This window comes from Conger conger, chromosome 3 (genome assembly GCF_963514075.1).
Source record: "Conger conger chromosome 3, fConCon1.1, whole genome shotgun sequence".
Classification (NCBI taxonomy): Eukaryota; Metazoa; Chordata; class Actinopteri; order Anguilliformes; family Congridae; genus Conger; species Conger conger.
This window is the reverse complement of record NC_083762.1, coordinates 9,795,712-9,820,029: the sequence shown is the minus strand read 5'-3', so window position 1 is coordinate 9,820,029 and position 24,318 is coordinate 9,795,712. Positions and strand designations below refer to the sequence as shown.

Below are 24,318 nucleotides of genomic sequence, written 5' to 3'. Positions count from 1 at the left end.
GAATAAAGTGTGATATCCTGAGATATGTCTCACTGCACTCCTGATTCTTGAGAAGGGATGAGGGGAAAGTATATAAAGAAATAAATGCTTCATTTTATTTTATTTAAAGTTAAGCACTAAGCAGAAATAAAATCCTGTATTCACTGTAAGGTATTGTTATTCAAGCTGAACCCCAGCCAGATAGAATATAAAAAGACACTTCATCTGAAATATTCTGCTAAAGGTTGGAGGCAAATGCATCAGGAATATCAAAGAAAGGCAAGAAAAAAAAAGTAGTTTTTTCTTAAATTGGACTAAATTGCACGATATCTGAGTTTAACTCATGTTGTAATATGTTTAATGTTTTAGGGAAGGAGTGCATTTTAATATACAACATTTCAATACATATCTACATACATCTATATAGATTTGTATAATAATATTTATCGTATTAAATAAAAGGAATTGCAAATGATGCACATTAGGATAATTACAAATCTTATTATCTTTTGAATTTGGACACCTTACAATGTAATTATTATATTATATTATATTCAAAATAAATATGAATATTTGGTTTAAAATTATGATAAGTAACGCTAATTTATTATTATCTATTAAATAAATAAAATAAACTGTGATGCCCCTGTTATTGTTAAGGTACCAACAAAAGAAATACAAATCCAGTACTTTTATTGGTAACACATTCTGAATCTTTTGTAAAATGCACGATATAAATACTGACCGATTTATTGGCTGTAGAGGTAACACTCACTCATTAAAATAACAGAACATAGAAGAGTTTTCGTCTAATTCCCTTCTGATATTTTCCCACTTCGAAAGTCTTGTCAGTCATTAATCCATAAAATGTGTATTATTACTGCTGTTGTTGCTGTTATTATTAGTATTAAAAATCTGACGAAGAGGCTTTGCATCAAAACACATTAGTTTTTATTTTCCCCCTGACTAAATACATTTTCCAGAGAAGAGCACTGTCTCTGAGCATCGTTCCAGAGCATTATGTTTCCCCCTACATTAAAGTGTGCATTTGAAGAGCAGAAAGTTTGCATCCCGTGGTTCTGGTGGCAGCTGAAGAACGTGTTCCGTTCTCCTCCTCGGTCACAGAGGCTCGCCCGTAAATCCCACCTCTCGGGTTAACATCTGGACCGCGCGCCGTCCTGGCAGCCAGAGGAGGAGCGCACATCTGGCTTTTAAGAGGACGAGTTCCCCCGTGCCTCAGGAGGTCACAGCGCGCGGGGCTGGGAGGCGCGAGGAGCGAGGAGGCGCCCCGCAGACAGGAGGGCCGTGCCGAGGCGCGCAGACGCTCCTCCGCCTCCCTCTTCACCTCTCCCTCGATCCCCCTCCCCTCCCGCTCTCATCCGGTCCGGAGGAACGCGCGTCGTCCCTCGCTCATCCTCCCGGCAACGCGGGAGACACGCCGTTATCCGCGCCGCGGCCGGCGGAGCGGTCTGAACAGGCTGCCGGAGGTCCGTCAGCACGAGCACCTCCGGGGCTGTGCTAATGTCACAGAAAAAGTAAAATCCATTAAAAGCCCGGTGAAAGACTTTCCGTGAAGCGCGGCGCAAAGACAAACAGGACTTCGCCCGCGACCTTCATCGCTCACCTAATGGTGACTAATTACGTGCCGCGATACTTGGCAACACTCAAATAGCGTTTCTCAACAACCGATATCAACAACGGGGGGGGGAATCTTTTTATTAATTCTGCGCTCAGCCGCCATATCGAACGGCCCCGTCCCCCCCGGCGACGGGAGGGGCGACGCGGGAATCAAACGCGCCCGTTACCGCCGGCGACAGAGCGCGCGTCCGAATGACGCCGAAGGTCCTTTCGCTGCGAGGAAACGCTCGTTGAAAAAGCGCACATAATGAAGTCACCTCAAAACCTCGGGGGTGGCGTGTCTCTGAGCCAGAGGGCTGAGGCCGGAGCCGCAGAAAGCCCGGCGTCAGCACAACCCCGACAATGACGGATTGAGACAAAGACAGGCGTGACTGACAGGCCGCGGCGGAGGAAACGGACCGCGGTCCTACGAGAGCGCGCGTCTCGTCTGTTCACCGATCGCCCGCCTCCACGGCCTATGAACAATGTCTCCTGTCAGCCGAAGCCTTCTTTAGTTACCTTTAGTTACAATACGTAGCTCCGCATACATTAATCTTATCTATTGCTTTCTGCAGATATGCAAAGTTTTATGCCGGGAAGAACCACCACTCATCATGAAATATGAAATTATGAAAAAAAAAAAACATAGAAAAAAAAACCCTTTGAGCTGCCATTGAGATATCATCAATCTTAAAGATTATATAAATGGTCCCAGCGATGGGATGTACATGTAATCTTACATGAATTCAGGGGTAAGTACCATTTAATGTTTCCCTTCAAGCGGAAGGTTAACCTTCTGCTTAATTGTTTGCTACAGGCAAGTTATCATTATTGAAAAAGGCAAGGTATTTCATGGGGAAATCTCTACGACCATAATCATTGTTTGCTTCGCGAAAACCTATGTAAATACGACAGTTTAAAAGTGCCATTATATTTATTGTATGTTTTGTCACTTTATCATCAATTATGTACAAGATACTGGCCAAGGGCGATATTGTTGACTGCAGACAAAATTAAATATTGATAGAGCTCCAGCTTTCACCCCAGATTTCATTGTGTTAACAAATATGTTTTGTTTGGAAAACAATTTAGTTTTAATAATTCATTAAAGGCATAGAGGTTATTATCATTCAACAGCAGTAAGACATCGACCAATGGAGCCAGCGATCAGATACTTATCCTGACAATTCAGCAGGACTTGACTAATACGTAGTCATTTCAACCAACCCCTACACTCCAGCTGATTTCACTAATTAGTTCCCTACTCTCTGTGTGTGTTAATTAGTGAAATCAGCAGGAGTAGTGATTGGTTGGAATGAAAAGCCGCACACTATCGACTCGATTGGGCACCACTAAACGAGACAAACATCAAGACCAACGCTAACGTGGCGAAGCCACCTGATAAACAGTGTCGTGCCTCTGACCAGGGACCTGCTTGCTTTAAGGTTTAAACACATTTTTTAATGCACAGGGTCATTTCTGCCAAACTCCAGTTCTACTGACGAGAGAGTCCCCACAATGAACGTTTTGGCTAATGGCCTTGGGGCTGAGAAACGGTTAAAGGTTTCGGCAGAACGCCGTCCTTCACAGTCGTACCGAGCCGCTCTCAAAACAGGATTCAGCCCTGCTCTAAATTCGCCCAGCCTGAATCACACTTCAGGGACAACCTGGACATCATGACATAATGCATTTTATAGCGACACAGCTGGCACGGGCGGTGGGGGCTGTTTGTGTATTTTTTTGGCCTGGACGGCAGGGCCACCTGCTCGGTATAAAAGCGGCGTCTGGCTGTCTTTTACGGGGCGCCGTCTCCGAAACGGGCGGAGATGAAGCGGGCCTCAGGGACGGTCCGGCCTGCTGCCCAGCCTGCTCCTCTCTGAGTCATCGCTCTCACGGGCCACCCCGCGGTCACGTGACCCCAAAGTACGGGGACCGGGAGGTGAGGAACCGTTTCACCTCCTGCCGTCCGCGCCTCCTTCCAGAAGAGCCCGTGTCCTTTCTTGACGCCTCCGTCTGCCTCGGCATTAAATAACACTCCAGGATTTCATTTGCGCAAAGCCTTTCGCAAAAAATACACAACACGTGAAAAAAATACAATTATCAAGATTGTGGCATTCAGGGGACAACATTAGAAGAAAGATTTAAAACCGTACAAGCGGAGTAAGGTTAATCCCAGGACACTCAACACAAAAGAGAAGACTCAGAGGTTAGCGTAGAGTAGGATAAAAAGGTGAGATGTTATATTGGATTTAAAGACATGTAGGCTTTGACAACCTCAGAGAACCTGTGATATAGACTTCCATTTCTGGGCTGCTGCTACATGAAAGCATCGCTCCATCTCCCAGTAAAACCTGAAGCATTCCTGAACAAACTGTGGGTGGGATTTTCAACAACACAAGAAACTAACCATAATGCCAATTCATGAGAAAGAACAATTTTGTTCTGAAAAGTAGATGTTTGTTTTGAAATGCTCTGTAACCTGCCGTCACTGCTGTCTAAATAGTTGAAAACATTTTTTTTAAACCATGTGACCTGGCTCTGCAAGGGTACACCCAATGGCATGTTTCCCAAGGTCGTACAGCTTCTGTGTGATCATGTAATTGTTTTTTTTTCAATCACATTGGAAGGTGCAAGGCCTTGCTCCTGATTGGCAGTACTTTTTTTTTTTTGGTTTCCGGAAGCATTTTGTTACTCACGACTGCATCAGGTAAGATGGCCAATGTGCCCCATAGTGGCAGTTATTCATATTATATTTTAAAAAAATAATAATTGCATCCTGCAGCCCTATGACACCCTATGAGCGTGACCACAACGCGCGTGTGTATGAGCGCGAGGCTCATCTGGACCTCTGAGAGAGCGTGGAGAGGCCTGTCTCTTCTCTACGGGAGGCGGCAGACCTAATCACTCCGTGCCAGCGAATAATAAAGCGCTTTATGAAACATGACGAATGGGCGAGCAGGCTGGCCTATGTGAAATACCAATGAGGAGCCTGCGTCAGGCTGGAAACCCAACACCTATATCAAGCGCCCGCGCTTGGACAGGCCTGCGGATGGGAAAAGGACAGGCTGTTGGCTGGGCACAATGGGGCTGTCTGCGACCGTCTCCGCCCGAGCCAAAGAGGTGTCCACGCCGTCGACCGGCGCTGTGTGTCCATTTGCGCGGCTACATTTCTGGGCCGCCGCCTCCAACTTCTGTAAAATGCCAACTTCCCCGCGTCTCCTGAACCCAGACCGCAGACTGACAGTCCTCCTACGCCGTGTCGCCGCTCCGTCTCCGTTCCCAAAGCCGACTGAGCCTGTGAGTCACTGTCCCGGTAAATCATATAGGCTGTCAATCACTGCCGCTGTCCGTCAATGGGTGAGTCAGCGCCGGCACTCGATAGCCGCGGTGATAAGAGACTGCCTCATTGAGAATTAGATCGGAGAGGGATAGAGGGAACCTGGCCACGGTGTCGACGCGTTGTTTTCCTGCTAACATTTACATTTATGCCAGGAGCCACCTGGACAGATGGATCCATAAAATGTAGGTCACGCCTTTGAAATGTATTAAGTAGCCTACGATGTCAATAACCTTCCACAAAATTAATTACATTTGAAATTTAAACATTAACTACGCCGTTACGAGTCCGAACAATTTTTGTCAACAAAATGTGTCTCAGGGTCATTAAGTGTGTTAGCATATTTACAAGTGTGGTTCATATCAATGTAGTATCAAACATGGCCACAATCAAGTACAGCGATGTGTTGTGCACCAAACTGGCTCCTGATATCTGTCCATAGCTGTTCACACTGAGTTGGGCGGTACATTAATCAGCCTGAGAGAGCGCTCGATTGAAGCATACTCTCATTTCACCACCTTCATCTCCGCCGGCAGGTAATCTGCAGGTCAGTACCCGCCGCAGGAAGAAAGGCTGGGATAAAAGCTTGCTTAGCTTACATGCTTGTTCGCTCGCTCGCGCGCTTTGAATCTATTTATTTATTTATTTATTTTTTTGCTACACCAAATAAATTGTGTTCCATTTCAAGCGGAGCATCGCTAATAATCTGGGATAAAGGTGAGAGGGCTTGCTGAGAGAAAGAGGAAGGGGAGGGATAGAGTGCTTTGTTGACGAGTGCGTCTGTGCGTGCGCGAGCGTTCCTCTGGGACTTCCTCCGCAGAGGACACAACTGGAGGAACTTTCCCAGCCTTTTATGTACTTTTAAGTGAAATGATCTTAAGAAAGCCTTTCGGTGAAATAAAAATAAAAAAGCGTGTTTCATCCCGCCTCGCGCTTCGAGCGGGGCACTTACTCACTTTGCCGGCCTCCTGCGATCCTCTGGACCGAGTCATCGGCGTTCCTGCGGGGCTCTCTTCCTGCTTAAGAGCATCGGCCTGGGAGCAGAGCATTGTGGGAAAGGCGGCCTGAAATCCCGTCCCCGTTCGCTCCAACCCGCCCGCGAACACGGAACGGCCGGCGTCCGGACCGACGGAACGCCGCCTCACCCCGTGGATAGTGGGCCCCCGTGCCGACCCGACCCAAACCTCCACAACAACAGCACTGGGAGCGATGATTTCATCAAGTGGAATTCAGTATTTCAGAGCTCTGTGGTTATGAACTCACTGGCAGTTTGGCTTGTGAACAGTTAGAGATATTTACTCATAATTAGTGCCAGCAAGCTCTGAAACAGAGATCCGCACGTCCTTGGAGCCCTTTCACTCTTCCTTCTTCGTCTTCCATCCCTCGCTTGATCTCAAAGCACTTCACGGTGAAGGACGGACGCTCAGAACAATCCGGTCCACCTCTCCAAAACTGAATGAGCTCCTTCAGGTAATGGATGTAGAAGCAAGTAAAATTAGTTTTTTTTTCATATACATTTGATATTCTCGTGAAAAAAAACGAAAGCAAAGCCTCACTCAACCAAGGTTACAGCATTCTTCTCTGTCCATTACACTTTAATCTAACCAGATGGAACTTCGGGTTCGGACAAAGGCTCAGACTTTCTATAATAGCATAGCATAACGTAGCATAATATAGGATAACATAACATAAATACGAAAACAGGCCATTCAGTGCAACAAGGCTTGGAATTTCTCTACCACCAAAGGTTACCCGGGGTAATTGTCGTTCAGCATGAAGACCAAGGATAAACCGAGGAGGAGAAGTAGGGACCTGGACCAGCGGTTTTCGTGAGGCCGGATCTGGCACCGCAACTCCTATCTTGCAGACCTGCCCTCCCACGCCCCGCTATTGGCTGAACTGGCGTCTGGGGTGCGGATAAAGGATGTCTCTGCTCGGCTCCGGCAGACAGCGTCCCGCTCAGAGCACCCAAACTCATTAGGCACACGCGGCGCTCCCTGCTTTACTGAGGGGCCCTCGGCCCAGCCGAACGTGCCTAATACCGCAAGAGAGGGCCGCCGTGACCAAGCAATCTGATTCAGACGCCACTGAGGACGGGAGGGGGGGGCGGTGAGGAGGGAGAGGGGTCGGAGGTGAAGGAGAGAGGAGAGTCTGGGAGAGGAGGATGCCTTCTGCCGGGCGCAGAGCAGGAAGGAGGGAAGGGGCGGGGGGAGAGTGGGAGATGGGACGCAGCCGATGTCTCCCTGGAGGGGGGGGAACGCATGTGGCACTGCGGACCGACGCAGGTCACCGCCTGGCAGGACCGAGCCCTCGGGCGGGCATGACGAGCTCGCCGAACTGCGGCATGCACTCCGTGACTCCACACCTACACCCAGTGAAGCTCACGACGGCAAGATGGATGACTGTTGACACAGCTACAGAAACACTCTTAAAAAACCTTGCCTCCCTGGCTCACTCTCTCTTCCCTGAACCGTTACGGAATTAGCACAACCAGGGGAAAGAAATAACGCACAAATACACACACACACACACACACACACACACACAAGCACACATAAACATGCTCAAACGCACACTCAGACACAGACGCAAGCAAGCGCGCACACACCCACATAGACGCAAGCACGCACGCACCCGCACACACACAAAAAAGCAAGTGATATTTTTTGCCTATAACATCTGAATGTAGGCAGGATGCAAAATGCAACATAATTAGGCTGCGTGTGTGCTGACAGGTGAGGTGTCAGTGCGTGCGCGGGTAACAGGGGTGTGTGTTTAAGAAGGTGGAAAGAGATGGAGAGGGAGGAGAGGAAGCTTGTGTGTGGGCTTGGCTCATTTCTCAGGCCATGACAATGGTACTTACCTGTGTGTAAAAATAAAACACCCACCACAGCAGTGCCGTGCTCATTAAGAGCTGTGTGCAAGAAACGCCTTGTTAATGAGAGACGTCAGAGGAGAAGGGCCAGACTGGTCAAAGCTGACAGGAAGGTGACAGTAACGCAAAAAACCACACAACTGTGGTATGCAGAAGAGCATCTCTGAACACACAACACATCAAACCTCTAAGAAGACTTAATAAAAAAATAAGTCTAATAATGTGCTCACTGAGTGTACATCAATTAATGCACGTTAACAACTGCACTAGTTATTTCCAATTCATGTACCCTTATTAGCCAATGAATACAAGGACCATACACACCTGAGAACGCAGTTAACGAAGGAGATGACATTTTTCAAAAATCCTTTGTTCCAAAATGTTCAGGTCACATCTCTCATCATCGGACCAAGACTAATCTTCCTTGGGATTTTAATGGCCAACAACACAGCGCATTCATCTTCACCAATCAGTGAGAAGCTCTTCGTACATAAGAGAAGTGAGCCTGCTGCTTCAGGAAAGGAAGTACAAACAAAATCAATCAGAAGCTAAATAAAACCATCACATCAAAACCTTAAAAACTTAAACACTTTAAGCACCAATGATGGAATATGTCATCTCACTCACACAAATCTCCATCTGCCTAATTGTCCCTGGTGCTCACTAAAGACAGAGAGACATAAAGCATATGGTAAGTTGCATTTCCCTGCAGTACTTTTGCGGGGGAAGAGCAGCACTAAAGGAACGGGACAGCAGCAGTGAAACCCGGTCTTCCAGGAGTGGCTTTTAGAAGTGACGGACACCTTCACCGCACTCACGGACAGAGGGACGGCACGCCAGGACCCGCCAGGAATGCCAATATCCGTCTGCCGCCCTGAAGAAACCAAACAAAAACTACTGGACTTGGGGGGTAGTTCACTGAGCAGCTGAAGGCCTGCCCACAGGGTGTGGTGTTTGAAATGGTAGACGACATAGCCGAGAGGCTATATGCAGAACGTTATCTCTCATCAGTATGGATGCTCACATCCTCATAGTTGTCGTTAAGAGTTCTTGGTGTGGACAGGCCTCAAAAACCCAGAACAGTTCTTGTTCATGTTTCGCATTTGGGAGGGTTCTCATTTTACTCAGTGCAGTTACCCAGCTAATGCAGTAACCCTGCTTTGTGAAAGAGGGCCTTGGTCATTTCATTCACAGGAATTTGTCATTCCGAAGAGGATCCAGGATCCCGCTTAACAGAGGGATCGGCTCTAGCCCTTCTGTGTGTGTGTGTGTGTGTGTATGCTTCCACCATCTCTGCTCTTCAAAGAGTTAAAAGGGGGCTGCAATGACATTCCCCGCTGTTTGCATGTATTAAATGGAGTAATGAATGTGATTGGGTTTCATGTCAGCCCTGCATCGCACGTTCAAAGCGTTTGCAGGTCTATTGTCAAATTAGCAAAATAGCAAGTGCGCGGCCCATATTTTAACGCTTCTAAATGATAACCTGACAGCCAGATTTCTGCAGTTCCAACCCACATATGGCACAAAACAGCATAAGTGTAATTACTGTCAAATTAGAGTCACAAAGACAGGGAAAAGTACAGTGTGTACTTATGAGACAAACAATATTGTAAGTGACATCAGAGCAGTGTTGGCCGTTATTGCTGCCTCATCCCCCTTAACTTAATTCACTCCACAACTATATACAGTGGGCTCCAGAATTATTGGCACCCCTGACTGGAAAAGCACAAAAAACGTAAAAAATAAAAATATAAATATCATTATTCAGATGAACTCAAAATGGCAATGTGAAATGTGAAAAATGTGAAACTGTACATGATTCATGTTTCAATGGAACCAACCAATATCAAACATTCACTTATTTCAACATTGTATTTCACCAAAATAAAGGTTCCATAATTATAGGCACTCCTTTATTACTTGGTGCATCTACCTCTGGCAAGCATAACAGCATGGAGTCTTTTACTGTAACGCTTGGCAGGATTAAGGAACACATTTGGAGGTATTTTGGACCATTCCTCTATCCAGATCCTTGCAAGATCCTTCACATTCTTGGATTTGCACTAACTACCCTCTTCAGTTCAGCCCACAGATTTTTGATTGGATTGAGGTCTGACGCCTGAGAAGGCCATTACAGAACACAGATTTTGTCGTCACAGAACCATTTCTGTGTGGATTTTGAGGTATGCTTTGGGTCAATGTCTTGCTGGAAAGTCCACCTACATTCAAGTCTCAGTCTTGTGGTAGAGGCATCCAGATGGTCAGGCTAAACTGCCTGATACCTGATGGAATCCATTACACCATTGATCTTAATCAGGGCCCCTGAAACATCGCTGAAACATCACTGACCCACCACCACATTTCACTGTGGGGACGAGACACTCTCCTTTTATGCATCTCTGCTTCAACGCCAAACATGCTGAAACTGTATCTGACCAAAACATTCCTTTCTGGTCTCATCTGACCACAGCACCTTCGTTCAATCAGAATTTAAATGACTAAATCTGAACGTTTCGGTCAGATATCCAGGAGAACATCAACACATGCTCACCAGAGAGACAGACAGACAAACAGACAGAAAGATAGACAGACAAACGTAACATTTTACTGTACGGAATTGACTTGCTGACTTTTTACATAAAAACTTGATCAAGGCTGTCTGAGATCAGAAGCAAGGAGCCAAACAAAGTCTGCAGAAGAACTGTTGCAAGTTCTCCAACCTGCTTGGAACAACCTCCCTGCTGATTGTCTTATAGAACTGCAGGATAACCTTGCCTATCTCAAAGAAGTGATGCAGTATTAACACCAAAGGGTGGTCACAAAAAATATTGATTCACCTTTTAACTAAATTACCAAAATGTAGTCTAAAATGCACAGTAAGTTTATTTAGGACCTTTCATTGAATTATTTTCTAAAGAATCCCATCTGTACAGAATGTTATACAGGTGCCTAAGACTTCTGCACAGTTCTGTAGGCTCTCTAATGAACGCTGCCAACACTCCTGCTAATCCGTCAGAGAGAGGGAAGGAAAACTGAATCAGGAAACGCTCTTCTGTTCACAGGAAATGCAAGGCACCTCCTTCCTGTACAGCTGCCGGGTGTGGGATTGGGAATGTGTGATGTGAAAGCTGTTTACTGGCAATAAAAACACGCCACACAACATATTCGTTTATATAACAAAGTGGTTATTATTTTGTTTGATATTCTATTACATACGCTACCAAGGAACAGTGTGCATAACCTTTATTTATTTTTTAAGTCATGGATAAAAATAAACTAAAAGATGTTACAAATATAAATTGTTTTTAAGACCACATAATGTAATTAATTGTAATTAAACAGGTAGGCAGGGCTATGGCTATTGAAACTATAGATCATGAAAATCACTTTCTTTCACACAAATAGATCGATTCATCTATTCCCTTGCACATACAAATCCGAAGCTATTACAGAGACCAGATATTTTGGCGGTACACAAAGTATGAACTGTTTGTGAGAATAAAAAAAAGCAGTTTGGTAAATTGGTTGTCATGGTGATGCTGCAACTGAAAAAACATGAATGATTGCTCGAAATCCATGTATGTCAAGTTAAAGTGCACTGTTTAAACATCTACATCAGGTTCAAATTACCACGGCACTTCAGAACTGAACCGGATCGATCTATACATGGCACATTACCACTTCACCTACCCCTGCCTCCTGAAAAAAGATGATCGTTCTCTTCTTTTACATACGTATTCACCATCGTGGTGGTTGGCGTGATTTTATTTTCATTAGAAGGAAACACCCAGCTACGTACATGACAAAAAACACATTAGCATTAGCCAGGGAGAGACAAGCTTTGCTTTAGCCATGAGTGAAACATGAGAGGCTCTAAAGACAAAGGCATGAATCAATCCACAGAGGCAGTCCCACCTCAAATACATGTCATACATATATTACTGTATATATTACAATATAAAATACACAAATCCAATGTGTGTAGGTAGTGGTTGCTTTACTTATCACACAAGGCAGTGTGATCCGGAAAAAGAAAGCGTAGAGTATTACTTTATTTATAATACCGTGAAACTGAATAGAAAGGTGGTATATTTATTCAATTGGATAATTTCTATATACTTGCCTTGTATTATAAGCAGTGATTCATGATAAGGAAAACAATCACATATGAATTACAGTACAGTTCCCAATTGTTTTATCTAATTAATGTCAAATCAGACTTAAAAAGCAAGTGATTATTTGTAAAAAATATATGACATAATTACAGGAATTAGTCTGGTCGAGATTAGTGAGACGTGAACTTTTCATGTGTTACTAATTTCATTTGTCTCTGAGGGGCAATTAGTATTTCATCATCCTTTTCAGTAAAATAATAAATATATAAGTTTCATTAGTTTCATTATTTCAGGTTTGTGATATTATAAATATATAAGTTGGCACATTGAACTAAACTGATATGAAGGGGGGGAAAAAAACTGCATCTTAAATTGAAAGGGCACATTCCCCACTCTCGGAATAACAAGTAGCACTTGCATCTACTGTCTACCATACTAGAAAGAGACTAGAAGACCTTCATGGATCGGCTTTTCGGAGAGATTCTACAAACAGAACTTCTAAAAACAGTGTTGTGGAGAAGAAACTGCCAGACTAGAGACCAGCAGGTGGTTGCACAATAGAAGGAGGCATTGAATACTGTGATATGACATGTCCTCACCATAGAACAAGTTGTCTCATTTATAGCAGAGTTGAAAACATACGTTCTAACTTTTAAAACGTATTCTTTACTGTATTCTGCTGAGGGCTGTTGAACCCAGTGGTGCCCTCACGTATAAACGGAATTCATTTATCTGATTCCCACACGGCGAAGCTTTGCAGAGCTGAAACGGGCATTTCGGAGACGACTGAATAAACTTTAGATGAAATCAGGCTAAAGACGCTCGTCCTGTCTGTGGGGCAAAATGGGGGAACCTGGTACAGCACCACAACGCTGGCACCTCTCTAAACTGCCCCGTTAGTGTTCTCCCCCTTCAGGAACAACAGTTGTTCCTATTTGCGAAGCCTCCGCTTTGATTACTGCGAGGACTTGATTTATAAGTAGTTGCCTGTGGCGTTATGGTAATTCTGAAAACGGTCATGTGATGGGAGCTGATTGCTGGCACCCAGAGGAAGGAGCGGAGCGGGGTGGGGTGGGGTGGGGTGGTGCGGTGGGGGAGTGTTTACTCGGGGTGAGGTTTCTCACACAGACAGCCTGCATGCTGTCTCTGTCCACCAGCGTTCTCCCTCACCCTGCGTGCTCAGCTCCGCACACTGCTCTGACACGGACAGCACACGGACGCCCCGGGCGGGGAGAGCGAAACAGAGGATCCGCTCTCAAATACACCCACGGGACAGAGGATACGCTCTCAAATACACCCACGGGACAGAGGATCCGCTCTCAAATACACCCACGGGACAGAGGATGCACACTCAGAAACACCCACGGACGCAGCGTTTCGAGAGGTCCCTGACTGCAGTGTGTGCCCCGTGGCCGCACTCCTCCTCTCCTCCCTGCGGAACGAGAGAGAGAGCGAGAGGGCGATCGCTCCCGCACCGTGTTCGCGCGCGTTCATTTCCTATTTTAAATATCCAGAGATTTATTTTAAGTGAAACGGGACACCTTATCTCAGAGAAAGCAGAGAGTCTGGGAGGTTATGCGGTGTTTAGTAAAGCTATCCTCATATCCCTGTAACAGAGCCAGGAAGCGGCTCCAACCGACAACAGAGGGGAAAAAAAAGGAAAAAGCCACCCCAACGCGTGGAGGAAAAAAGCTCTGCGCTAGCTCCGGAAAAACCTGCCTCTGCTCCGCATCCAAGCAATCCAAAAAGCCAGTGGATCTCAAAATGTCACCAGTCAATAAAATAAAAACCTGTGAACTTCTCTAAATCAGCCTCTGTATTAACGGACGTCGTGCAATGCAGAAGCCGTTGTTGAAGCTTAACCCATTTTCCGCGGTCTGAATCGGCTCATTATTCCACACACCCTGTGTAAAAAAAAAAACAACGGCGTGTCGGTCCGGGTGTGATTTCATGCGAGTCATTTCACACGCGTACCTATATACGTATATAGGTACATATACATACACAAACCCGCACATACATACCGTGTTTAATTATTCATGTATGTGCGCGTGCTGCTCACATAAGCCCTGTCAATCACTCTACTGTAGGTACCGAAAGACTGCGTGAGAGAGCGGGTCTCTTCTGAGGCACACAGTGCTTATATACAGAGTTAATTTACAGAGGTAATTTACAAGTTGCATTTTAAATGTTAATACATACGTAAGATATGTACTGGGGCTTATATTTCACTCCACGCAGTTCGGGAAATAAAATCACCGCCGTGGGCAAGCTCTCAGACTTGGTGGAAACGTAAGCCTGAGGATTCTGAGATGTTGGATTCATCACACGGTATTCAGAGAAGGCCTACGCGTGGAAAGGGCCCTGCTTAACCAGCGTGGATGGCAGAACGGTGTTGCAGACGGGCGCGGAACCCAGCTCCGTCTCCTCTGCCAGATGCCTTCAAAGAAAACTGGCCAGAACTAACGTAGACCGTGTGATTTTCCTTTGATTCGTTTTTTTGTGTGAAGATTTCACTCGTCAGTCAGTCAGCGTTGGGTTGGGTTGGGTTGGCTCATTCAGAATCAATGCCACTCTGGTTTTTACCAGACAAGCCATAACAGGAAAGCTCTGGATTAAAAAATACATATAAAAGCAGAAACTGGAGGGAAAAAAACAAACCAGACTAAAAAAATGCTAGCTAATTAAATATGTCCTTAATAAAACCACAGAGAAGAGGAATAAATATGTAAGGCTTATCATGGATGCCATTTGATGCTCTGATTTAGTGTGGGCATGTGAGTGTGTATACTGTATCTGTGTGTATGGCAGGTGTGTATATTTGTGTGGACCGAGTGTGTACACACACATTGAGTGTGTGTAGACGTGTGTGTATGTGTATGTGTGTCTCTTTATCATATATGTGTGTGTATGCGTGTGCATGTGTGTATATATGTGTGTATGTGTGTGTATGTAAGCGTGTTTGTATGGGCGTGTGTGTGTGGGTTTGTGCATGTGTGCGTATATGAGTGTTTACATGTATGTGTGTATGTATACTTGTGGGTGTGTGTATGTGAGTGTATGTGCGTGTGTGTATATATATGTGTATGTGTGTGTGTGTATGTGTGCGTGTATGTGTGTGTGTGTGTGTGTGTGTGTGTTCTTCCTCTCCCCCAGAGGAAAGCTCTGTGCAGGTATGCAGGTCTTGGCTTTTTTGGCAGTCCCTCCCAGAGTGCGCCCACGGGCGGGCCCTTCCTGTCATGTGACTCTCTCCACTTCCTGTCCAGCACGTCTTTGGCACTTTCCGTAACCCGTGAGGCGCGGGGGGCTGGCAGGGGGCTGGCGGGGGGGGTTGTGGGGGTCTCAGATCACCGGGCCATGGGGGCGGCAGTGTGACGTGAGCGGGACCTCTCCAGACCTGCACGCCGGTTATCTGGGGGAGCACAAAAAACAGATCAGAACATCATCACTGCAGGACAAAAAAAGGATACGCACTTCAACTGGGCATGCCTTAACACAATGCAAGCACACAGCAAAACAAAAAACAGAAAAAACCTTTGAAAATCATTTTTAAAAGTGCACCAGGGGAGGGAGGAGGAAGTGGAATGAATCCTGGAGTTTGGGTGGGAGGCCTCGGTGTCATGGCAACGCCTCAAGACTGGCTCTCCTGGGCAGCGCTAGAGATGGAGGTCTCCTCCGTCGACGCTGTTTATCGGCGTGTGCACAGGGCAGCCCGGAGCCTGGCAGCGCGGCGCTAACCGACCGGGCTCCCAGAGACCAGGAGACGCGGGACGGGGAGCGGGGGGCGTGACTGCTCACGGGGCACCGGACTGGAGGTCAGAGGTCCAACACCTCAGACCAGCGACAACGTCTGCCATTCTCGCAGTGCGGGACAGAGGTAACGGACGGGCTTCATGTCCGCTGCGGTCCGCCTGACCGCGTCTTCGCTCCGACTCAACCTAGCCGCAAAACACGGGCCCGGACTCCCACTGGCAGTCCCCACGTCTACAGCAAGCGGTAATGAGAACCAGGAACCAGGGGCAGACCGTTCTACTACACAGCTGCTCACAACTGCATGCCCACCGCTGCAGAAGTCCTGCAAACTGCACAGGTACACCCACAGCTACACTGGTAATGGGCTCATTAGCAGCCAGGGACTGGAGCCATTTCAGGGTGTGCTGCAGTCTACCACACTTCAGTCTGCATTCATGACAAGGTAATGGGTTGGGATTGACTAGCCGTTTGCTGGAAGAATTCAACAATCAACAAACAGAACTTTCTGAGGGAGAGACGGATGGAGAGAGAGCGAGGGAAAGAGAGAGAGACAGAGAGTGAGGGAGAGAGAGAGGGATAGACAGAGAGAGACAGAGGGAGGGGAAGAGAAGGAGAGACAGAGAGAGACAGAGGGGGGGGAAGAGAGAGAGGGATAGATGCAGAGAGAGGGGGAGGGAGAAAGACAGAGAGGTGAAGAGAGAGAAGGAGAGAGGGGAAAAGAGAGAGGGAGAGACACAGAGAGAGAGGAGGGAGATAGAAAGAGAAAGGGAGAGAGAGAGGTAAAGAGAGAGAAGGAGAGAGAGGGGAAAAGAGAGGGAGAGACAGAGAGAGACAGAGAGGTAAAGAGAGAGGGGAAGAGAGAGAGGGAGAGACAGAGAGGGGAGGGAAAGAGAGAGAGAGGGAGAGAAGGAGGATAGCACACTGCAGTGATCTCCCGCCGTGATGGCGAAGGTTCAGTCTTCCAGCATGACCTTTGAACCGCGTGCGTTGGGCTTCCCTTCACAGGATCTGGAGGAAAGTGGTGGAGTGACTTTCAGTGAGTGCAGGGCTTTCATCTGCACCCATTTCACAGCAATCCGAGGCCTCCCTTAGCCGCCTGAGGGGCCACGCTCTCCACACTAATGAAACGTCGAATACAAACTAGCCAGAACCATAACAAAAGAACAGCCTCCAAAATTCAGCAGCCGTATTTTTCTGGCATCCATTTGCAAATTCCCAAAAAGATGACCTCATTTCTTCAGCTTGCATATTCCCCTCACCCTTACATCCGCGAGACCGATAAACATTCAAAGAACCTCTTGGACAATGCAGCCGTGCAGCGTTTAAGATACTGTAAGGTCAGAAGCGCTGTTTCTATTAAAACGCGTGGGCGATGGAGACAGAAGACGGAAGATTTAACAGGGAAGAGGGACTGGAATGAAGAATGGTGCTGTGGGGGAGGTTAAGAGAAGTACAGGGACAAATCTGGGGCCTTTTCACATTTCTTTCTCAACAACAGTTGTTTTTATCTCGAAGGATTACACTTTCTCTGTTGAAAAGGTATCGAAGAGGCTGAATTAAGTCCTTGAATCTCATTGTCAGGTAACTACCATATGTCATTCTTAAACTTTGTATTGATACAGGTAGGGCCTTCAATCGTTGCAGTGGCAATGGTGAGACATTTGTTGAGAGTTTTACTGTATGGGGTAATCGTCAATAGACAGTAAAATTATAAATAGCTATATCAGCTCAACAGACCTCATATGACCCCCGCAAAGTCCAATGTGGGTTAAACGGTAATGTCTCATATAATATCTCTGGAGAGACAGATGGGAGGAAATGGCCTCTGATCCTCTTGCTAAGTTGACATGAAGATTTTTCCTGAAGTCAGTCTATCAGAATAATTGAGCCAAATGGCAGCTATTTCTATTGTAGGAGAAATATCACAGTTCTTCTATTCAGGAATAAAAAGAGACAACAAAGAATAAGACAACAACAAAAAAGTCTGGGCACTGATCACAGATATGTCTGCTGTCATGGGTTTGATGGCTTTTTTTTATTTTACCTGCTTCTCCCTGAGGCTGCATCTTTAAGGATGTCAGAAACACGGAAACGCAGGAGAGAGGGAAGAACAAGAGGAAAACATTCCCGCTAACTGTAGGGAGATGTCGGCACTCCGAAACTTAATTAAACGCTAACGACTGCCATTGTTTTTTCAACTCTTCAGCTGTCAAGGGGGACCAAGTCAAAGTGACATCAGGTTTATTCCAAAGGTCTCTTGTAATGAGTCACACTGTTTTGGGGGGGAAGTTGGGGGTTCAGCTCCTCACTGTCAATGCCGAGATGCCTTGAGGCTCGGTGTATTAAACAGATACATTATTGTGCGGCCTGTTCCAGAACTTGAGCTACAAGATGGAAGCGTTCCAGTCAAATTCAGCTTCATGCTGCGTTTGAGAGAAAAGACTGGATGTCCCTTGTGTGTTCTCTGTTTGAGATTAAAAGCTGTAATAAGTTTCATACTACTCTCATAGTTTTGTAATTGCTAGGAATTACATCATCAGTTGCTAACAGCCCCCCCATAGAGCTTGGTTTACAATATGAATGGCAGACATGAATCCAACAGACTGTTTCGCTTCTTTTAAGGATCAAAGAAAGCAACGTCGTGCCATTATCTCACAAAGAGAATAAGTGGTGGTAAAGTGATTAAATATGTCTAATATCCGTCTGTTAACTCAGAGCTTTCCTGACACTTTCATCATGTGAATCGTCACAGTGTGTGCCACCACTCAAGAGCAGGAGCAAGTGGAGTAGTTTCCATTTGAGTTTCTCCCTCTCCATTTCAGATGGAAATAAATGCTTGCAATTCTTTCTGTTTTATTGGGACCGAGATCTAAATGGAATTGAGAATGTCGCCTCCTAGCAATGCAACCTTGGTATGATCCATCAGCAAATCACAGAACACTTAAAATGCCATCACAAGACTGCAGAAACAAGCTGCCCACACAGGCACACACAGAAACACGGAAATGGATACACACACAAACACACACACACACATAAACACAAACATACAAACACACACACATACATAAACACACACACACACACGAACAGGCACACAAAAATGGGTAGACACACGAACACACACACATACACAAACACAAACATACAAACACATACACATACACATACATAAACACACACACACACGTACAGGCACACAAAAATGGGTAGACACACAAACACACACAAACACATATGTAAACACACACACACACACACACACACACACACACGTACAGGCACAAACACGCGCACGCTCGCTCACTCTTAAAAAGATCCCCCCGCCCTCACTCCCCCGGAGACAAAATGCAATAAAAGTGATTAAATCTTGCTGCACGGCATGTCAACACATTGTGTTTACCCCGGACTCCGAGAGCACTGCAGCGGCCGATATCTCCGGCCCCATCTCCAGCCCCGGCCTGCCAGCCACACGGCAGCACAGTAATGGAGAGCCGGAGTCAGAAACAACATATATAAATGGGGCGGGGAGAGGAGAAAGGCCATTTCTCTGCCTCTAAGTTATGGCACCGGGAGAGCAAAAACTACAGTTACACAAAACAGGGCCTTCTTGCAAAGGTGAGAGCAATAGCCTTTTGGGGAGGGGGTGGGGTTATCGAAGTGGAAGGTAACTTCAGCCCCGTGTGGGGCAGAGACGGAGAGGGAGGGAGGGAGGGAGGGAGAGAGGGAGAGAGAGAGAGAGAGAGAGAGAGAGAGAGAGAGAGAGAGAGAGGTAGTCATAACGGTCGGAAAGTGTAAGCTCCAGGACCGTTACACATGGACAGCTGGGATTTATAACCGCTGGGTGAAATGTGTGCCTCAATGGCAGAAGTGGATTGTGGGAAATAAATAAAACACCTGTTATTCACCCTGAGTAATGTGTTCTTTCACACCTGGGTAAAAGGTACACAATAAAGTGAAAGATATAGAAATTGTGTGTGGCACTGCTTATTCTATTCGGCAATACTAACATCTGCAGACTAAACTGAAAAAGGTTTCCTAAACTACCAATTACTACATTTATAATGTACATAAAACATTTCTGAATAGTAATAATTACTAATTACATACATGCTAGTAATTAAATAAATTTTATTTGTATGTATCGTATTCTTCCCGTGAATATGTCCCTATTCGACACAGGGTAAAGAGTATATAAAGTATGTTGCGTAGCAGGTATACTGATCGCAGCACACACAAAAGACTTAGGATTAAAATGGATAGAGTAAACTGTGAGGTAGAAGGAGGTAAAAAGTGAGTAAGATTTAAGGGTCTTTTAAGAGAGAGAGATGTGTGATGACCGCAGAAGCAAAGGAAACAGGCCTGGGTAAACACAAGGCACAAATATTTGGTTCCAAAATTTGTGGGGAAAAAAAATCAGGAAGGAAGGGACGAAGGAAAGGCCACGTAAAACCTCCTCCATTAAAGCCCGTTTCAACCCAGCGCCGACAGGCTCGGAGAACCCCAACCAGCCCTGTGCTAGCCAGCGCGTTCTCCCGACAGCCGGCCAGGCGAAACAATCACGGACGACGCAAACGGCCGCAAATCACCGCGCGGCTGACGGCAACGGAGCGCGGGTTATCTAACGCGCGTCTCTGTTCTCCTGACATCCGCGCCGCGCCGTTTCCGTCGAAGCAGGTCACTGCGTGCCGCCCGGCCGCGCGCTGACCCAGTTAGCCGACGCTACCGCTCTCTCCTGGCCCTACCTAGGGGACGGCATTAAAGTTTCAGAGCCCGTATTTAAGAGCGCGCCTTTAAAAGCCGCCATTTTAGCAGATTTAGCCGCGGCCGGGCGAGCCCCCTCCACCTCCGCGGTCCTGCGGAGGAGCCCCGCCGCGCCTCCGTCCGTCTGAAAGGGCCGGGGCGGAGAGCGACGTCCCCTGGCACCTCCCCGACACAGCCCCGACTCTCTCCACGTCCATAAACAAATGCTTATTTTTAGAGGGGAGAAAAGCACCGCCTCGTCTTGGCAGGCGCGCCTGCGTTCCGTTACCGCGGCGAGTCCCCCGTCCGGGCCTTCCGGAACAATCTTCCCCGGGCGCCGGGGTGGCGCCTCGCCCCGCCGCGACGCGAGTTTAATTATAAATAACGAGCGTGCCGGGGCGCTGGACCGTCCCGCCGTCTCTCAAACCGCCTTCGAGTCGGGGATTACATTTTTAGGAAGAGAATGGCAGACTTAAATACGCATTCCGGCGTTTTCTGCCATAACCGATGGAGGGGAGGCAACAACAAAGCTTGGGAAAAGCGCGGGGATACATACTGAGCAGTGGCACACAAAAAAAGGGAAGATTTTGTGATCGATCGTAGCCAAGGGCAACGCTACAGATCTCTCAAAGACATGATCACCTTCTCAGAGCTGAGCAGTGGGCCATGTAATGGGAGTGCACTTCAACAGAGAACCCAGAGCACAAATAAATACTTTATATCTCCCTTTAAAAAAGCAAAAAAATTCCAAGAAAGAAGGAACTGAAAGAGGCGCCTCTTCTCGTCTGAAAGCAGATGCAACGCCGGCTCTGGGCCTCTGAGTCCGGTGGGCGAGCTGCAGTGTTTGTGCAGCGCCGTTGGGCCGGGGCGAGATGGAGGCTCATTACTGCCTGACCCCGTGGAGGAGGGGAGCGCTGAAGACAGTGACTCCGCGGAGCGGACGGGACTGGGAGCCGGCAGCGGAGGAAGCCCCCGGGAGCTCCCCTCCGATCCCCCGAGGATGACTGTAGCTCCCCCTCGCAGGGCCTCAACATGGAGGAGCGCCGGGAGACACCTGGAGGTATCTGGACACGGACAGACACGGCCTTCAAACACCACACCCACCTCGGACTCGTCTAAAAGCCCTCAGAGTGGCCTCAGCCCTCCTGAGAGGTCTCTAGAACACAGGGAAAGGCAGGCTGGGGACCTACTGCACTCCAGACCCACATCGAGTTAAAGAGTGGCTTGTCAAGCAAAATGGTTCTTTGTGTGGGAGTTTTCACAGTCCACACCGATGACAGGGGGTTCCATAAAGAACTGAAATGGGTTTCCAAATGGAATGAAGTCAAAGAACCCTTTCAGAACCCTTTTTTCTGCTCAGATTCTCAATGGACAGGTGATAGCAGTGAGACATATCTGACCGCTGCCTCTGTTTACTAAACCACTTCCTTGTGTCTCACGGCTTAGGTTTTAATTTCCTCACTCCAATGATTAATCAAGTTCGACATCACAACGTATTATTATTGTATAAGTATAAGTATTATATTATTATTATTTTCAAGAAGGAAATGTTTAGTCACATCCAGTCTTCAAACCCATTTACTGTACGTCTTCAAGACAGAAAAAAAAAAAAAAAAGATAGTTGCTGGATTAAGGGTGGACCTCCCTGAGCCTTTTATTTTTCATTTCAGCTCAGAAGACTGACGCACATTTTTTTTTAAACAAAGCACAAGGTAAAAGCTCCATTCTGCTTACTGTACGTTTGAATTTCCACCTTCAATACCAAAACATGATAGGCTAGAAAATATGGGTCACGTTCCAAAACGGCGGGTGGAACTATCCCTGCGAAGCGCAGTGCTTTCACCCGGCTAACGGAGGAGCGCTAGCAGCCCGACACCGAGGCTAACCAGCTCGGCCTCGTTTACCCACAGCCGTTAGCACGCGCTAGGAGAATCGCTAACGGCAAAGTGGCTCTAATTACACGCATGACGGGGGGATGCGTGAGCCTTCCCCGCCGTAATTACTGCAGACACTCCGCTCTGCGCTCACCTGCCTGAGTGGGGCTGATCAGGCCCGAATCGCCCCGGCAGCCAAAGGAAAACCTGGCGGGCCGCGGGACCTTGATTGACGGTGGAATAAGCGGGCGGCGAGATGGTTAGACAAATGGATGCTAAGATATAGATTGACAGACAGATGGGCGTGTAAATGGATGGTTTGGCAGCGTGATAAGGTAAATAGACTGATGGATCACCAAACAAATAGTGGAAGAAAACGCCTGGTGCGGACACAAAACCCCCAGAACGGTAGGATGGCAGATGCAGAAGATAAATATAAACGGATCGCGGGCGATAGAGTGAGATCGATAGAACAGACAACACCTTCTTTTATTTCATTCATTCTTTTTTTTCTTTTTTTTTTTTGGGAGATTGAGATCTAATTTCCTTCTTCTTTTTTTTTTTTCCTCTCCCTTACAAATGATTTCCGAGGAAGACCCGTCTGATTGCGGCGGAAGGTTCCGGAAGGAAAGCAGCGGGTGGGTGTGTTTGTGGGTGCGCCGAGGGTGCGGAGGAAGCAGCCCTAGAAATCGCATCCTGTGGAGAGGCCGGGGGACCCGTCCGCGAGGAGACCGCGGCGTGCGTGCGCTTGGCGTGTCGCGTGCGCTTGGCGTGTCGCGTGACAGAAGTGGGGCGCTCCGTGATGCATGTGCGGGGTCAGGCCAGGTGAAACCGCTTCGGGAGGCCTGGGCTGAACACGGGAGCCCCTGGAACACTCTCATTAGGGCTGGATTTTTTCTCTATTTTTTTCTGTTTGGCGACGTTGTCATAAAACACGGTGACAGGAGTGTTTAAATCCTTTTTGTCAGGCGGGACGGATACTCTTTAGTGTCCATACAGGGTCCCGGTAACCCGCTCCACCACAGACCCCACACCCAGGGGCATATGTCTGACATATGGGTGAGCATCACGTGTAGAACGCAAAGGGGTGTCCATACATTTTAACATCAACTGATTTTGAAATATATTTTTGTATCAACACAAATGATACACAATGTAACTTTGCCAACATTCATCGAATGTTTTTCCTGAATTAGGCCGAAGTTAGTGTCTATGTTTGGGTACTCAGTTGCGGCCTGTAGCCTAGCAGCTAAGGTACATGATTGGGTTGGTAGTTCAAGCCCCAGTGTAGCCAAGGTGGGCTCTTGAGCAAGGCCTGTTGCCCAGCATTGCTCCAGGGAGAATTGTACCCTAGTCTAATCACCTGTCGGTTGCTTTGGATAAAAGTGTCAGCTAAATAACACATTATTATTTATATCACTTGGGGAGGGTTGCTCATACGGGCGCGGTATAGCAGCTAACTCCGCTTCTGCCCACATCCTTTACACTCTGACAGGAAGCAGGGCCTTCCGGCGAAATGCCACCGCTCTGCACACCTCCAAAACTCCCCGAGCTCCACGCCACCACAAAGACCTGCGGAAAGTCCCCCGGCTAACAGCCACCTGCGGTATCACTCCAGAAATGAGAGAGGGAGGCGATGACACATCAGCAGGTTTCTGAAATGTGAAAGTTTAAATCTCAGGAAGAGCAGTGTAAGCCAACTGAAAGCAACCCAGCTATATGCTACATGCGAAAAGGTAGGTGTATTTACCACAAACGAACAAGTCCTGCCAGTGCGTCTGACTGTTGACAGTTTGCAGAAGCGCAAAATCTCAACTGCCACTGGCTGGGAGCCTTCTCTGTCTTGCGAACAGTCCTTGGTGTACATTTAATATTTACTCAATGTTCAAACTCGTGTTTGTGCCAAACGTCTTTATACACAAAGGATTAATAACAATAAAACTATGGGCAACTAATGACCCTGCGTGAAAAACTGAAAACAGCAATCAACTCATAGCCAGTTAAATAGAGCCAGCGCAACCATTA

At 47.0% G+C, this 24,318-nt stretch overlaps 1 protein-coding gene across 1 annotated transcript in view; it reads right to left on the bottom strand.

The window, feature by feature from the left end:
- Positions 1-10,972: 10,972 nt before the first annotated feature.
- Positions 10,973-24,318, bottom strand: part of diaph2 (diaphanous-related formin 2) — a 482,385-nt gene continuing 469,039 nt past the window's right edge. Inside the window, 1 exon segment of the mRNA XM_061234698.1 lies at positions 10,973-15,335. Within this exon segment, the coding sequence (XP_061090682.1) occupies positions 15,271-15,335 (65 nt within the window). The 3' untranslated portion in view covers positions 10,973-15,270.